The following is a 19,356-nucleotide window of genomic DNA, read 5'->3' as shown; positions in this document are numbered from 1 at the left end:
ATGGGGTCAATGTTATTGTTGTTGTTTTGGGCACGCAGAGTCATCAGCGAGATACACATGGTTAATGTTGGTCATTGTTGTTGTTTTGGTTGTTCAAGCCAAATGTTATGAGTTTCCGGGAAACAGTTAGATCCCCCTTCTCAGCCAATCAGAGAGCTTGCTTACATATTAGCGGTGGAGGGAGTATAAGAAAAGGATTTTTGCTATAGTTTTATCAATCTGTGAATAGAATTCACTAAGTTTTTAGTTAGCAGTGTAATAACATGAGTGAACAAGTTGAGTTAGAAATATCCATTTATTGCAACTGTTCTATTTGTAAGGGGCATTTTCATGATTTTGAGCATTCACATGAACCTACTGAATGTTCAGACTGCATAGAGGCAGAGACAGATGAGAAGAATCTGGAGGAAACGAGAAGATAAATTATATGTGACATGGAGAGAAATTTATACCGATGGCAAGTAAGCTCAGATAAAAGAAGGATTGATATGTTAGAAAAGGAGGACCAAAAGAAGGGACTAGTAAAAGAGGACTTTCTCTATAGTGTAAAAGACAGCAGTGAAAACCCAAAGAAAAATGTACATAGTGCAAGATATAACTCGGATTATTATGATGATTATGCTCTAAGAGAAGAGAAAAAGTGGCCCTTTAAGAGACAACATAAGAGGTCATTCTACGAAAAGGATTTTAAACAACGGAAACCATGGTGGAAGAGTTCCCATATATGATTTACCGTTAAATCTAATTATTAATATGTGTAATGTGTTTTATATTGCAATCATACAATAAATTTGATTGTGCTATTTTTATTTTCTCATACTAGATATGTATAGAATAAGAATACCAGCAGAGACTACGATATATGAATAGTTCAGTTTGATTAAATCACCACATAGAGTATTATCAGTCCACAACCAAGTTTTCTATCAAAGATAAAAATAAATCATTTTTCTAATCTTTATTCTTATGATAAATCAATATTTATTATAGTTTTTATGTACACAATCTCGGGTTCTATTATTTGAACCTCATCTTCTTCTTCATTTACTATTATATCTAGAAGAGGAGGCATGTCCTCAAATAAATCCTCTCGTATTCTTATGTTATTCGTCGAAGGGGGCAAACCATCAAGCAACCGTTCATCATCTTCTATACAGAGTCGGCCTGAAGGTCCCCTCCGCACCAAATCCTCCAACGCATACAATAATCCGTCCTCTGTATAATGGATCTCTATTACATCATCAGCATCATCAATGGATATATCGCACAAAAGAATTTCCTCCACATGAGTGAGGTCCCACTCGCTCCATACATCCTAAAAGATTGATAACGCTATGATCAAAAACTCGAGTTTCATTAATTCAGATTTTACGGGAATAGTTTATTTTCGAACCAATGGGCCCCAAAAGAGTCCTCCCTCCATTTTTTTTAATACTTTTTTATGGCTTTATTATATCTCATCGGAATGTCATTTTGGAATGACATTATGAAAGGATCAAGTTCCTTTCATAATGTCATTCCTAAACCCATTTTCCAACCTCAAAGAGTCCCCTCCCCCTTTCTTAAATACTTTCTTGAATTTTTTAATATGTTTTTTTTTACTTTTTTACATATCTTAAAATCACATGAACACAAAAAAACTCACACACACAGACACAAACACACACACACAGACAAAAAAACAGACACAAAAACAGAAAAAAACACACAAAAACAAACCAACAAACAAAAAAAAAAACACAAAAAAAAACAAACACACAAAAACACACACACACACACACACACACACACACACACACACACACACACACACACACACACACACACACACACACACACACACACACACACACACACACACACACACACACACACACACACACACACACACACACACACACACACACACACACACACACACACACACACACACACACACACACACACACACACACACACACACACACACACACACACACACACACACACACACACACACACACACACACACACACACACACACACACACACACACACACACACACACACACACACACACACACACACACACACACACACACACACACACACACACACACACACACACACACACACACACACACACACACACACACACACACACACACACACACACACACACACACACACACACACACACACACACACACACACACACACACACACACACACACACACACACACACACACACACACACACACACACACACACACACACACACACACACACACACACACACACACACACACACACACACACACACACACACACACACACACACACACACACACACACACACACACACACACACACACACACACACACACACACACACACACACACACACACACACACACACACACACACACACACACACACACACACACACACACACACACACACACACACACACACACACACACACACACACACACACACACACACACACACACACACACACACACACACACACACACACACACACACACACACACACACACACACACACACACACACACACACACACACACACACACACACACACACACACACACACACACACACACACACACACACACACACACACACACACACACACACACACACACACACACACACACACACACACACACACACACACACACACACACACACACACACACACACACACACACACACACACACACACACACACACACACACACACACACACACACACACACACACACACACACACACACACACACACACACACACACACACACACACACACACACACACACACACACACACACACACACACACACACACACACACACACACACACACACACACACACACACACACACACACACACACACACACACACACACACACACACACACACACACACACACACACACACACACACACACACACACACACACACACACACACACACACACACACACACACACACACACACACACACACACACACACACACACACACACACACACACACACACACACACACACACACACACACACACACACACACACACACACACACACACACACACACACACACACACACACACACACACACACACACACACACACACACACACACACACACACACACACACACACACACACACACACACACACACACACACACACACACACACACACACACACACACACACACACACACACACACACACACACACACACACACACACACACACACACACACACACACACACACACACACACACACACACACACACACACACACACACACACACACACACACACACACACACACACACACACACACACACACACACACACACACACACACACACACACACACACACACACACACACACACACACACACACACACACACACACACACACACACACACACACACACACACACACACACACACACACACACACACACACACACACACACACACACACACACACACACACACACACACACACACACACACACACACACACACACACACACACACACACACACACACACACACACACACACACACACACACACACACACACACACACACACACACACACACACACACACACACACACACACACACACACACACACACACACACACACACACACACACACACACACACACACACACACACACACACACACACACACACACACACACACACACACACACACACACACACACACACACACACACACACACACACACACACACACACACACACACACACACACACACACACACACACACACACACACACACACACACACACACACACACACACACACACACACACACACACACACACACACACACACACACACACACACACACACACACACACACACACACACACACACACACACACACACACACACACACACACACACACACACACACACACACACACACACACACACACACACACACACACACACACACACACACACACACACACACACACACACACACACACACACACACACACACACACACACACACACACACACACACACACACACACACACACACACACACACACACACACACACACACACACACACACACACACACACACACACACACACACACACACACACACACACACACACACACACACACACACACACACACACACACACACACACACACACACACACACACACACACACACACACACACACACACACACACACACACACACACACACACACACACACACACACACACACACACACACACACACACACACACACACACACACACACACACACACACACACACACACACACACACACACACACACACACACACACACACACACACACACACACACACACACACACACACACACACACACACACACACACACACACACACACACACACACACACACACACACACACACACACACACACACACACACACACACACACACACACACACACACACACACACACACACACACACACACACACACACACACACACACACACACACACACACACACACACACACACACACACACACACACACACACACACACACACACACACACACACACACACACACACACACACACACACACACACACACACACACACACACACACACACACACACACACACACACACACACACACACACACACACACACACACACACACACACACACACACACACACACACACACACACACACACACACACACACACACACACACACACACACACACACACACACACACACACACACACACACACACACACACACACACACACACACACACACACACACACACACACACACACACACACACACACACACACACACACACACACACACACACACACACACACACACACACACACACACACACACACACACACACACACACACACACACACACACACACACACACACACACACACACACACACAAACACACACACACACACACACACACACACACACACACACACACACACTCACAAACACAATAAAAATCACACACTATAAATCAAAAAATATCACACAAAATCAACCAATCACTCACTAAAACAATTACACTGACTCATATACACACACACACACACACACAAAAACTTACAAATGCACACGGAAACTTACATACAGACAAAAACTTACATGCAAATAAAATCTTACACACACACACAATTAGACAAAAAATTATGATGTTTATGCACAGTTATGTTTAAGCAATAAATATATTAAGCCTCAACCGTTTTTATTCTTTAGAATAGTCCATCCACATGAAAATTATACTTTCAGATTCAACATGTCAGGGAACAAACTTTCAGGTTCAGCATGTAAGAGAACCCTAAATGCTCATCCCAAAAAAGGTAAGTTAACCCTAAACGCTCGAAAAATTTCTCTGAAATCACACTTTCAGGTTCAGCATGTAAGAGAACCCTAAATTCTCATCTCTAAAAAAGGTAAGTTAACCCTAAACGCTTAAAGAATTTCTCTGAAATCACACTTTCAGGTTAGGTTAGGTAGGTACCCCCCCCCCCCAAACCCCCCCCCCATTTAAAGTACTTGGTAGAATTCTATACAAGATTTAATATCCTTGGTAAAATCATTTATGAGATTCAGAATTGATATTTTTATAGTCATAGAATAACTAGACACAAACATTCAGATTTTCCCACAGTTAAGGGGGGCGGGGAGTAAAGGTCAACTGCGAAGATATTTAGTCTAAGAAACTAGAATATGACGTTAACACCCTTCGCTAATAACTAGTGAAAACCAAGAACTCAAACGCAGATGGACTACTGTTTGCTATTTACTACATTGCAGCTACTGCTGCAACCATGATAACTTGATAATCATTTCTAATTTTAACAATTTCTTGCACACATCCTTCAAACATAATAAACTCAGCCTTGAAGAGATTTTCTGTATTTTCCTATAATTTCAAGCTCCTTTCATATAAACATTATTTTTTGCTGAGTCGATGAGTCCTCCCCCCTCCCTCCAAAATTAAATTACCCCTTCTTTGCCATAGATTTGAGATTGAACACCAAATTAAACAAATGAGAGACAAACAAGGTTAAAATAATTGATCCCGAGCTACCTTAGAAAATATAGCCTTTCTTTGAAGTTGCAATCGTCTTTAAGAATCGACAGATTGTTAATGTTTAAATTTTTACGTTTATTATAAATTTAATAAAAAGAATTACTTAATATTTTTCAATATAACCATAACTTTCATTTATAAAATTCATCAATTACTCGCAAACTTTTATTTTTTTTGTTTTTTTTTTAAATATGGGGAAGGATTTAATGTCCTTGGTAGAAGTCTATAAAAGATTTAATGTCCTTGGTAAAAACCTATACATAATTCCCCTTTTCATATACAGAATAATTTTTCTTCGTCATAAGTTTTAGTGTTGCTTCTTAGTTCCAACCGAAAACTTATTTTTTAATTTGATGTTTTACCATTTTCAAATCATGCCATAAATATCCGTTTGAATATACCCTCTCTTATCAGTTTAATTCGATCTGAGTACTGGTTCGATTCGAACAGCAAACATTCTTTCTAGTCTTTAGACTTTTCATGCATAGTAAACTTGATTATGCAATGTAATTTGTAGGACCGATAGTGTTTTCATTAAAAAACTTTCTCATACAGCTAAATATTGATGTAAAACTATTAAACTAATTCATTTTAAATATTTACCATTGGAATAAAAAGCAAATACTGTGTGGCCGTATTAGCTACCACAGACCCAGAAGGGCTGAATTCAAATTTTAGAGACAAAAAGTCCACGCAAAAAAGCAAATATAATAGCAATTTAAAATCTCCCTTCCCCCCAAACTCAAAATTTCTGGGGGGGGGGACATATTTTCATTATATTTTGAATATTTTCCGTTGGAAAAACACTGAAAAGCCATATTAAGGGCTATATTTGTGAGTTTTTCACTGAAAATTCCTTTTTTGCCAAGCCGTGACCTCCCTAATTAAAGGATACGAATTAGATTCATGGAAACGTAATTTCATTATATTTTGAATATTTTCCGTTGGAAAAAACACGGAAAATTCCTTTTTGCCAAGCCTTGACCTCCCTAATTAAAGGATACGAATTAGATTCATGGGAACGTAATTTCATTATATTTTGAATATTTTCCGTTGGAAAAACACTGAAAATCCATATTAAGAGCTATATTTGTGAGTTTTTTTCACTGAAAATTCCTTTTTTTTGCCAAGCCGTGACCTCCATAATTAAAGGATACGAATTAGATCCATGGGGGCTTATTTAATTAGTTTAGTGCGTATTTTCTGTGGAAAAAAAACAAATAAAATACATATTATGTGACTGTTCTTATAGTCGTTAAATTTCAATTCCTTTTTGGCAAGCCGTGTACTCAATCAGGGAAGGACAATAAGTAAAACCTTTGGAACGTATTTTTATCGTATTTTGCGTATTTTCGTTGTAAAAAACACTGAAAAGTCATATTAAGAGGTATATTTGTGAGTTTTTTTCTCTGAAAATTCCTTTTTTTTGCCAAGCCTTAACCTCCCTAATTAAAGGATATGAATTAGATTCATGGAAACATATGTTCATCGTATTTTGCCTATTTCCGTTGGAAAAAACACTGACAAGTCATATTAAGTGCTATATTTGTGTGTTTTTCACCGACAATTCCTATATTTACCAAGCCTTGACCTCCCTAATTGAAGGATATGAATTAAAACCTTTGGAAAGTATTTTCATCGTATTTTGCGTACTTTCGTTGGAAAAAACACTGAAAAGTCATATAAAGAGCTATATTTGTGAGTTTTTCACTGAAAATTCCTTTTTTTTGCCAAGCCTTGACCTCCCTAATTAAAGGATAAGAATTAGAACCAAGGAAACGTAATTTCATCATATTTTGCGTATTTCCGTTGGAAAAAACACCGAAAAACCATATTAAGAGCTATATTTGTGAGTTTTTCACTGAAAATTCCATTTTGCCAAGCCATGACCTCCACCCTAATTAAAGGATATGAATTAGAACCATGGAAACATAATTTCATTGTATTTTGCGTATTTTCGCTGGAAAAAACACTGAAAGGTCATTTCAAGAGCTATATTTGTGAGTTTTTCACTGAAAATTCCCTTTTTTTGCCAAGCCTTGACCTCCTTAATTAAAGGACTTGAATTAGATTCATGGGAACGTAATTTCATCATATTTTGCGTATTTCCGATGGAAAAACACTGAAAAGCCATATTAAGAGCTATATTTGTGAGTTTTTCACCGACAATTCCTTTTTTAGCCAGGCCTTTATAATCAATGGAACATAGTTCATTGTATTTTACATATTTTTGATTGGAAAACACACCGAAAGGTCATATTATTTGAACTTACATCAAACATTGGAGAGCTTACATTTGAAGAACTATCCATTATTTGCATATATTGTTCTATATTTCAAGCTATACTGATTTATAAAACTTCAAAACCCAGAAATATACTCGCTTAACGGTTACCTATTTGCGAAAATCGTACTAGGTCACGCTATTAGAACAATAATTACCACATTATCTATCACTCACGGGGAACAGATTCAAAACAATACTTCATACATCATATAGTCAGCTCATTTAATTGGAAATTAAAGTGGATAATGTCCAATTCACAGGAGGGGGGCATGAAAACTATGGTTTTTAACTACGATACGCAAGACTAGAAAGAAAAGTCTTTAGGAGTGGGGCTGCCCATCACCTCAACCATCGCTCTTGAAATCCTCACACCACCATGCCCCCCCCCCAAAAAAACTCAAATTTTTCAGAGGATTTTAAATCCCCCCCCCTCAAATTTCTAGGAACATATCTTCATCATATTTAATTATTTACCTACGTACGCATCACTTAGGTTAGATTAGATTAGGCGAGAGACAGGCAAAAAGTTAGGTGTATGGTTAGGTTAGGTTAGATTATGTTAGGTTAGGTTAATTTAGGTTAGACTAGGTTAGCCTACGTACGCGCGCGTACGTAGGCTTGGTAAAATCCGTTTGAATATACCCTCTCTTATCAGTTTAATTCGATCTGAGTACTGGTTCGATTCGAACAGCAAACATTCTTTCTAGTCTTTAGACTTTTCATGCATAGTAAACTTGATTATGCTATGTAATTTGTAGGATCGATAGTGTTTTCATTCAAAAACTTTCTCATACAGCTAAATATTGATGTAAAACTATTAAACTAATTCATTTTAAATATTTACCATTGGAATAAAAAGCAAATACTGTGTGACCGTATTAGCTACCACAGACCCAGAAGGGCTGAATTCAAATTTTAGAGACAAAAAGTACACACAAAAAAGCAAATATAATAGCAATTTAAAATCTCCCTTCCCCCCAAACTCAAAAATTTCTGGGGGGGGACATATTTTCATCATATTTTGCATATTTTCGTTGGAAAAACACTGAAAAACCAAATTAAGAGCTATATTTGTGGGCTTTTTCACTGAAAATTCCTTTTTTGCCAAGCCGTGACCTCCCTAATTAAAGGATACGAATTAGATTCATGGAAACGTAATTTCATTATATTTTGAATATTTTCCGTTGGAAAAAACACTGAAAATTCCTTTTTGCCAAGCCTTGACCTCCCTAAGGATACGAATTAGATTCATGGGAACGTAATTTCATTATATTTTGAATATTTTCCGTTGGAAAAACACTGAAAAGCCATATTAAGGTCTATATTTGTGAGTTTTTCTCTGAAAATTCCATTTTTTGCCAAGCCGTGACCTCCCTAATTAAAGGACATGAATTAGATTCATGGGAACGTAATTTCATCGAATTTTGCGTATTTCCATTGGAGAAAACACTGAAAAGCCATATTAAGAGCTATATTTGTGAGTTTTTTTCACTGAAAATTCCTTTTTTTTTTGCCAAGCCGTGACCTCCCTAATTAAAGGATACGAATTAGATTCATGGAAACGTAATTTCATCATATTTTGCGTATTTCCGTTGGAAAAAACACTGAAAAGCCATTTTAAGTGCTATATTTGTGAGTTTTTCACTGAAAATTCATTTTTGCCAAGCCTTGACCTCCCTAATTAAAGGATACGAATTAGATTCATGGAAACGTAATTTCATCGTATTTTGCGTATTTCCGTTGGAAAAACACTGAAAAGCCATTTTAAGAGCTATATTTGTGAGTTTTTCACTGAAAATTCCTTTTTGCCAAGCCTTGACCTCCCTAATTGAAGGATATGAATTAGATTCATGGGAACATCATTTCATCGTATTTTGCGTATTTTCGTTGGAAAAAACACTGAAAAGTCATATTAAGAGCTATATTTGTGAGTTTTTTTTTCACTGAAAATTCCTTTTTTTGCCAAGCCTTAACCTCCCTAATTAAAGGATATGAATTAGATTCATGGAAACGTAAGTTCATCGTATTTTGCCTATTTCCGTTGGAAAAAACACTGAAAAGTCATATTAAGAGCTATATTTGTGAGTTTTTCACTGAAAATTCCTTTTTTACCAAGCTTTGACCTCCCTAATTAAAGGATATGAATTAGAACCATGGAAACGGGTTTAGGGTTTTACCAAGGACATTAAATCTTGTATAGACTTCTACCAAGGACATTGAATCTCTCCCCATATGTAAAAAAAACAAGAAAAAAACAAAAGTTTGCGAGTAATTGATGATTTTTAGACATGAACGTTATGGTTATATTGAAAAATATTAAGTAATTCTGTTTATTACATTTATAAGAAACTTAAAAGTTTAAACATTAACAATCTATCGATTCTTAAAGATGATTGCAACTTCAAAGAAGGCTATATTTTCTAAGGTAGCTCGGTATAAATTTTTTTAACCTTGTTTGTCTCTCATTTTATTAATTTGGTGTTCAATCTCAAATCTATGGCAAAGAAGTGTTAATTATTTTTGGAGGGAGGGGGGAGGACTCATCGACTCAGCAAAAAATAATGTTTATATGAAAGGAGCTTGAAATTATAGTAAATTACAGAAAATCTCTTCAAGGCTGAGTTTATTATGTTTGAAGGATGTGTGCAAGAAATTGTTAAAATTAGAAATGATCATCAAGTTATCATGGTTGCAGCAGTAGCTGCAATGTAGTAAATAGCAAACAGTAGTCCATCTGCGTTTGAGTTCTTGGTTTTCACTAGTTATTAGCGAAGGGTGTTAACGTCATATTCTAGTTTCTTAGACTAAATATCTTCGCAGTTGACCTTTACTCCCCGCCCCCCTTAACTGTGGGAAAATCTGAATGTTTGTGTCTAGTTATTCTATGACCATAAAAATATCAATTCTGAATCTCATAAATGCTTTTACCAAGGATATTAAATCTTGTATAGACTTCTACCAAGGACATTAAAGGGGGGGGGGGTTTGGGGGGGTGGGGTACCTACCTAACCTAACCTGAAATTGTGATTCCAGAGAAAATCTTTAAGCGTTTAGGGTTAACTTACCTTTTTTAGAGATGAGCATTTAGGGTTCTCTTACATGCTGAACCTGAAAGTGTGATTTCAGAGAAATTCATTAAGCGTTTAGGGTTAACTTACCTATTTTTGGGATGAGCATTTAGGGTTCTCTTACATGCTGAACCTGAAAGTGTAATTTCAGAGAAATTCTTTGAGCGTTTAGGGTTAACTTACCTTTTTTGGGATGAGCATTTAGGGTTCTCTTACATTGAACCTGAAAGTTTGTTCCCTGACATGTTGAATCTGACAGTATAATTTTCATGTGGATGGACTATTTTAAAGAAAAAAAACGGTTGAGGCTTAATATATTTATTGCTTAAACATAACTGTGCATAAACATCGTAATTTTTTGTCTAATTGTATGTGTTTGTAAGTTTTTGTGTGCATGTAAGTTTTTGTGTGCTTGTTAGTTTTCGTGTGCTTGTGTAAGCTTTGTGTTTGTGTGTGTGTGTGTGTGTGCGTATGTGTGTGTGTGTGTGTGTGAGTTTACGTGTGTGTGTGTTTGTAAGTTTTTGTGTGTGTGTGTGTAAGTTTTTTTGCGTGTGTATAAGTTTTTGTGTGTATGTAAGTTTTTATGTGCATGTGTATGTTGTTTGTTTTGTTTGTGTTTTTTTTTTTTTTTTTGTGTATTTTTGTGTTTGTTTGTGTTTGTGTGTGTGTCATTTTTATTGTGTGTTTAAGTTTTGGTGTAAATGTATGTTTTTGTGTGCATGTAAGTTTTTGAATGTGTGTGTAAGTTTTTGTGTGCATGTAAGTATTTATGTGCATGTAAGTTTTAGTGTGCATGTGTTAGTTTTTGTGTGTGTGTTTTGTGTGTGTGTGTGTTTATGTGTTTTATTTTGTGTGTGTTTTTTTGTTTGTTTGTGTGTGTGTGTGTATGTTTTCGTGTAAGTGTGTATGTGTGTGTGTGTAAGTTTTTGTTTGTGTGTGTGTAAGTTTTTGTGAGTGTGTGTAAGTTTTTGTGTGCATGTGTAAGTTTTCGTGTGCATGTGTAAGTGTGTGTTTGTGTGTGTGTTTGTGTTTGTGTGTGTGTGTGTGTGTGTGTTAGTTTTTGTGTGTGTGTAAGTTTTTGTGTACGTGTAAGTTTTTGTGTTCTTGTAAGTTTTTGCGTGTGGGTGTAAGTTTTTGTGTGCATGTAAGTTTTTGTGTGCATTTAAGTTTGCGCGTGTGTGTCTAAGTTTTTGTGTTGGGTTGTGTTTTTTATTTTTCTTTTGTTGGTGTGATTGATTTGGAGTGTGTGTGTGTGTTTAAGTTTTTGTGTGAGTTTAAGTTTTTGTGTGTGTGTAATTTTTGGTGTGTGTGTGTAAGTTTTTGTGTGTGTGTGTGTGTGTGTTTGTGCCTCCCTCTGTCTGTGTGTGTGTGTGTGTGTGTGTGTGTGTGGGTGTGTGTGTGTGTGTGTGTGTGTGTGTGTGTGTGTGTGTGTGTGTAAGTTTTTGTGTGTGTGTGTGTGAGTTTTTTTTGTGTTCATGTCATTTTAAGATATGTAAAAAAGTTCCCGTAAAATATTCCCGGAATAAAACTATTCCCGTAAAATCTGAACTAATATATGTTTTCCGCAGGAAACTCTAGTTTTTGATCATAGCGTTATCAATCTTTTAGGATGTATGGAGCGAGTGGGACCTCACTCATGAGGAGGAAATTCTTTTGTGCGATATAACCATTGATGATGCTGATGATGTAATAGAGATCCATTATACAGAGGACGGATTATCGTATACGTCGGAGGATTTGGTGCGGAGGGGACCTTCGGGCCGACTCTGGATAGAAGATGATGAGCGGTTGCTTGATGGTTTGCCCCCTTCGACGAATAACATAAGAATGCAAGAGGATTTATTTGAGGACATGCCTCCTCTCCTAGATATAGTAGTAAATGAAGAAGAAGATGAGGTTCAAATAATAGAACCCGAGATTGTGTACATAAAAACTATAATAAATATTGATTTATCATAAGAATAAAGATTAGAAAAATGATTTATTTTTATCTTTGATAGAAAACTTGGTTTTGGACTGATAATACTCTATGTGGTGGTTTAATCAAACTGAACAATTCATATACCGTAGTCTCTGCTGGTATTCTTATTCTATACATATCTAGTATGAGAAAATAAAAATAGCACAATCAAATTTATTGTATGATTGCAATATAAAACACATTACACATATTAATAATTAGATTTAACGGTAAATCATATATGGGAACTCTTCCACCATGGTTTCCGTTGTTTAAAATCCTTTTCGTAGAATGACCTCTTATGTTGTCTCTTAAAGGGCCACTTTTTCTCTTCTCTTAGAGCATAATCATCATAATAATCCGAGTTATATCTTGCACTATATACATTTTTCTTTGGGTTTTCACTGCTGTCTTTTACACTATAGAGAAAGCCCTCTTTTACTAGTCTCTTCTTTTGGTCCTCCTTTTCTAACATATCAATCCTTCTTTTATCTGAGCTTACTTGCAATAGATATAAATTTCTCTCCATGTCACATATAATTTTTCTTCTCGTTTCCTCCAGATTCTTCTCATCTGTCTCTACCTCTATGCAGTCTAAACATTCAGTAGGTTCGTGTGAATGCTCAAAATCATGAAAATGCCCCTTACAAATAGAACAGTTGCAATAAAAGGATATTTCTAACTCAACTTGTTCACTCATGTTATTACACTGCTAACTAAAAACTTAGTGAATTCTATTCACAGATTGATAAAACTATAGCAAAGATCCTTTCCATATACTCCCTCCGCCGCTAATATGTAAACAAAGTCCTCTGATTGGCTAAGAAGGGGGATCTAACTGTTTCCCGGAAACTCATAATATTTGGCTCGAGCGTGCCCAAAACAACAACAACAACAACATTGACCTTGGCATTCACTGAGAGCGTGCCCAAAACAACAGCAATAACATTGACCCCATTAACCATCTGTTCTCCCTAATGACTCTATCGTGTGCCCAAAACAACAACAATAACATTGACCCTATTAACCACGTGTTTTCCCTAATGACTCTATCGCGTGCCCAAAACAACAACAACAACATTGACCCCATTAACCACGTGTTCTCCCTAATGACTCTATCGCGTTCCCAAAACAACAACAACAACATTGACCTTGGCATTCGCTGAGAGCGTGCCCAAAACAACAACAATAACATTGACCCCATTAACCACGTGTTCTCCCTAATGACTCTATCGCGTGCCCAAAAAATAACAACAACATTGACCCCATTAACCACGTGTTCTCCCTAATGACTCTATCGCGTGCTCAAAACAACAACAACAACATTGACCCCATTAACCACGTGTTCCCCCTAATGACTCTATCGCGTGTCCAAAACAACAACAACATTGGCCCCATTAACAACGTGTTCTACCTTGTGACTCTATCGCGTATCCTAAACAATAACAATGGTATTGATTACATTAACAAAGTGTTCACCCCAATCAATCTATAGACCGAAAATGTTAGAAAGTTTCAGTTTTTTAAATTTTCACTGACACAAACCATAAAACCATCAATTAAATCGACCTACACACTTAACCATCCATGAAAAACAGACATAAATGTGACAAAGTTCCTGTTTTTTCATTCTCACTGACAAAATCCATAATACCATGTGGTTCTATGCCCATATATGTTGTACTGATCGGAGATACGTTCTTTTGATCACCGAATTTTGTACTGATCGGATCAATAGGGTCATCTCTACTTGTGTCGTCTCTCTCTCTGTGTGTGTGTGTGTGTGTCATCTCTGTGTGTGCGCATGTGTGTGTGCGTGTGCGTGTTGTCTCTGTGCTTGTTGTCTTAGTGTGTGTGTCGTCTCTGTGCGTGTGTCGTCTCTATGTGTTTGTCGTCTCTGTGTGTGTCTTATCTGTGTGTGTGTCGTATCTATGCGTGTTTGTCTTTTCTGTGTGTGTGTCGTCTCTTTGTGTGTGTCGTTTCTATGTGTATATCTTCTGTGTGTGTGTGTGTCATATCTGTGGGTGTGTCGTCTCTGTGTGTGTGTCGTCTCTGTGTGTGTGTCATCTCTGTGTATCGTCTGTGTGTGTTTGTCGTCTTTGTGTTTGTGTCGTCTCTCTCTCTCTCTCGTGTGTGTGTGTGTGTGTGTGTCGCCTCTGTGCATGTGTAAACGCTATGTGTGTGTCATACGACCTAAATTATTTCATCAGATACGCCAGCACTTATGAACGATCCTTTTTAAATTCTGCTAAAAAAATCGATGCTCAAGGTAAAAGTTTGAATCAAACACTTTTAGGATATCGAATGTCCTTACTAAAAACTACTGCATTAAAAAAAAATAAATTAAATTTATCATACGACCTAAATTACTTCATCAGATACGCCAGCACTCATAAGCGATCCTTTTGAAATTTTGCTAAAAACATCGATGCTCAAGGTGAAAGTTTGAATCAAACACTTTTAGGCTATCGAGTGTCCTTACTAAAAACAACTGCATTAAAAAAATAAATTAAATTTATCATACGACCTAAATTACTTCATCAGATACGCCAGCACTCATAAGCAATCCTTTTGAAATTCTGCTAATTCTGCTTTTGAAATTTTGATATATATATATATATATATATATATATATATATATATATATATATATATATATATATATATATATATATATATATATATATATATATATATATATGCTTCTGGAGTTTTGTTCTATACATATATATATATATATATATATATATATATATATATATATATATATATATATATATATATATATATATATATATATATATATATATATATATATATATATATATATATATATATATATATATATATATATATATATATATATATATATATATATATATATATATATATATATATATATATAGAAGAAAACTCCAGATATATATATATATATATATATATATATATATATATATATATATATATATATTAAAACAATAATGCACTAGAGGAGTAATAAAGAAATGAAAATAGTAATAAGAATAAAGAAACGAATAAAGTAATAAAGTAATAAGAAACGAAACACGAAAAATCATGAACTGTAAGAAAAAGTGACAACCACCACTGACGAGAAAAACACCTAAAACATAAAACACTGTTCAGACCGGGGACAAAATGTCTATTCCACCCTATATAGAAGATGGTTAAGTGGAAAGTCTGATATTTTCTTACAAAGGTCCTCAAATCGAGCCGATAATTCTTCCATCTTCTCACATATATCAAATACATGGTATTTTTTACTGATGTATGAGTTACGGAACCATAGAGGGAAACCACTAAAAAATTTAGTAAGCCAGTAAAATTGAACCCCAGTTTGTTTCTTTTCTGTTGACGAAAAAAGTTTCCAAAATGGAGTTAGAAAAAACACGTGTGTTGCAAACATAGAATTGTAGAGCTTTCCTAATGTATACTTGTCAAATTGCCCTTTAACTTTTGCTAGCAAACCAAATTTTTTGCGAAGTTTCTTTTTTAAACCATAAATAACGAGAGTGCGTGTCACTCTTATCGATGACCCAAAAGGAGCACCTAAATACTTGAGTGAATCAGAGTTAGGAAGAGTGATCTAGCCTACTTTAAGGGACTCTCATTGTGTATTTTCATTCGAGTTTACTACCATAGAATCAGTCTTTGACGGTTCAATAGCGAAGTCAATGCTAGACAAACTTGCCTGAAGAGTCTCAAAATCCCTTTCCATTGAGGACAAATTATCAGCGAGAAGAAGTATGTTATCTGCATACGAAAGATGACTAGTATCAATATGGCTATCAATAATATAATAAGTGAGATATTTCTCGTCGCATTTCTAAATACGTTGTTGAATATTAATAGACTTAAAACTGAGCCCTGCTTTACCCCGCGCCTTACAGGAATGTGACTTGTCAAACAATCACGAGAACGGACCCGGATAATTGGGTTCTGGTACCAATTCCAAAGGCACGTTCAAATAAGGTTTTGTCAAGATCCAACAAGCCCTACTGCTACGCTTGCTGATGACAATAATTTAGGGACACCTCCCTCAGGCAGAGGTCATAAATACGAAACTATATCTCACTTCCAGTCGATTTTGGTTACGATTTGATAACAAAGGAGGAGGCAAATGATTAAATTCCAGAAAACCCCTGTTCTTTCTTCCATCTATGGGTCGGATATTATTTGGTTCATTTTTTAATAGCAAAAAAACAAAAGGTAGAAAAGAAGATAAACGAAGATTAAAAGAAATAAAGAAGATTAAGATAAACATATGACTCACCACTTAGTGAGTGCATCAGTGACAAAACTCTTCTCAAGTAAAAACGCTTGTGACTTTAATGTAAGTTTCGCCTGTTCTGCCTTAAGAGCATCTTTGACCAAAAATCTTGGCTCACTGACTAAACTCAACAGAAATTCATATTTTTCCCGCCATCGAATTCTTGGAAGACTTGTGATCTACAAAATTAAAATACTAATAATTGATTTCATTTCAGTGAAAGAAAGGAGTGTACCTAGAGGAATCTGTAAAAAAACTTTTATAAAATATACAATCATAGTCTGAAACTCAGCCCACCGCAAAACTCAGGGCAAGGGTTGCAAGTTATGCCCTGGGAGCATGTAAGGTTTTTATAGAAAGCGATGTTGTAAAAACATCAAATAGGGCTCATTAATTTGAAATTGAAAGGGCTAGTGCCCTTTTAATAGTCGAAAGTTATTGAAAGGCAACAAACCCCCCTCTCACGCCCACCATTTCCCCAAACACATCCAATCAAAGTTTAGAGATAACTATTTTGTTCAACGTAGTCGAAAGTTCTTGAAAATAGAATATCTCGTCTAATTTGGTCAAAATACAATCTGTCTTTCTTCAAAGCGTTTAGAATTACACGCTTCTATTCCTTTGTTTTCTTAATTCAGATAATGCGCATTCCAAATTTTGTTTTGAAATTGCCCCCCTTGTAAAAAGGTTAAATACAGGTGGTTTTATTTAGACTGGAAAGCAAAGCACATTTTAAAAACATGAACAAGAAAAGAACATTTTGAACAAAAAGAACTATTCGTAATGAATGAATTAAACTTGTAAACAGAGGGGAGGGAAGATGGTTTTGTCGTGGTTTACCTTATCACAGTTACATTCTCTTGATTTTTCAAAGTACATTTTTGGATTTCTTTCGTTGAAATGCAAGAATTGGAATATTTCAGTAGTGTTTTGTTATGGTTTACCTTGTCACTGTTACATTCGCTTGATTTTTCAAAGTTCTTTTTTGGATTTCTTTCCTTGAAATGCAAGAGTTTGAATACCATTTTTCGTTAAGTGTCAGAGTGAATAAATTCATTATCAACATCCTTTGTCAGATACATCAAATTAAGTTGACAAAATCTAAATTTCAGAATGAATAAATTCATTATCAACATCCTTTGTCGGATATGTCGGATAAAATTGACAAAATATAAGTATCAGAGTGAATAATTTTTTTTTATTAACAGCCTTTGGCAAATACAACGGGTAAAATTGACGAAATGTAAGCATCAGAGTGACTAAATTCTATATCAACATCCTTTTCTCGGATACATAGGACAAAAATGACAAATTCTAAGTGTTAGAGTGAATAATTTTTTTTTATCAACATCCTTTGACAGACACATCGGATAAAATTGACAAAATCTACATTTCAGAATGAATAAATTCATTATCAACATCCTTTGTCGAATATGTCGGATAAAATTGAAAAAAATTTAAGTGTCAGAGTGAATAATTTTTTTTATCAACATCATTTGTCAGATACATCAAACAAAATTGACAAAATCTAAATTTCAGAATGAATAAATGCTTTAACAACAGTCTTTTATCGGATAAGG

At 36.4% G+C, this 19,356-nt stretch overlaps 1 protein-coding gene across 1 annotated transcript in view; it reads right to left on the bottom strand.

Moving 5' to 3' along the window:
- The window catches only part of LOC148943354 (uncharacterized), a 463,023-nt gene that overhangs the window by 274,043 nt on the left and 169,624 nt on the right, over positions 1-19,356 (bottom strand). Inside the window, exon 9 of the mRNA XM_089101108.1 lies at positions 17,780-17,955. Within this exon, the coding sequence (XP_088957234.1) occupies positions 17,780-17,955 (176 nt within the window). The remainder of the gene's footprint in view (positions 1-17,779; positions 17,956-19,356) is intronic.

This window comes from Artemia sp. Qi Xiang Cuo, chromosome 15 (assembly GCF_049724085.1).
Source record: "Artemia sp. Qi Xiang Cuo chromosome 15, ASM4972408v1, whole genome shotgun sequence".
Classification (NCBI taxonomy): domain Eukaryota; kingdom Metazoa; phylum Arthropoda; class Branchiopoda; order Anostraca; family Artemiidae; genus Artemia; species Artemia sp. Qi Xiang Cuo.
Note: the sequence above shows the minus strand (reverse complement) of the source record. Positions and strands in the feature narration are given on the sequence as shown.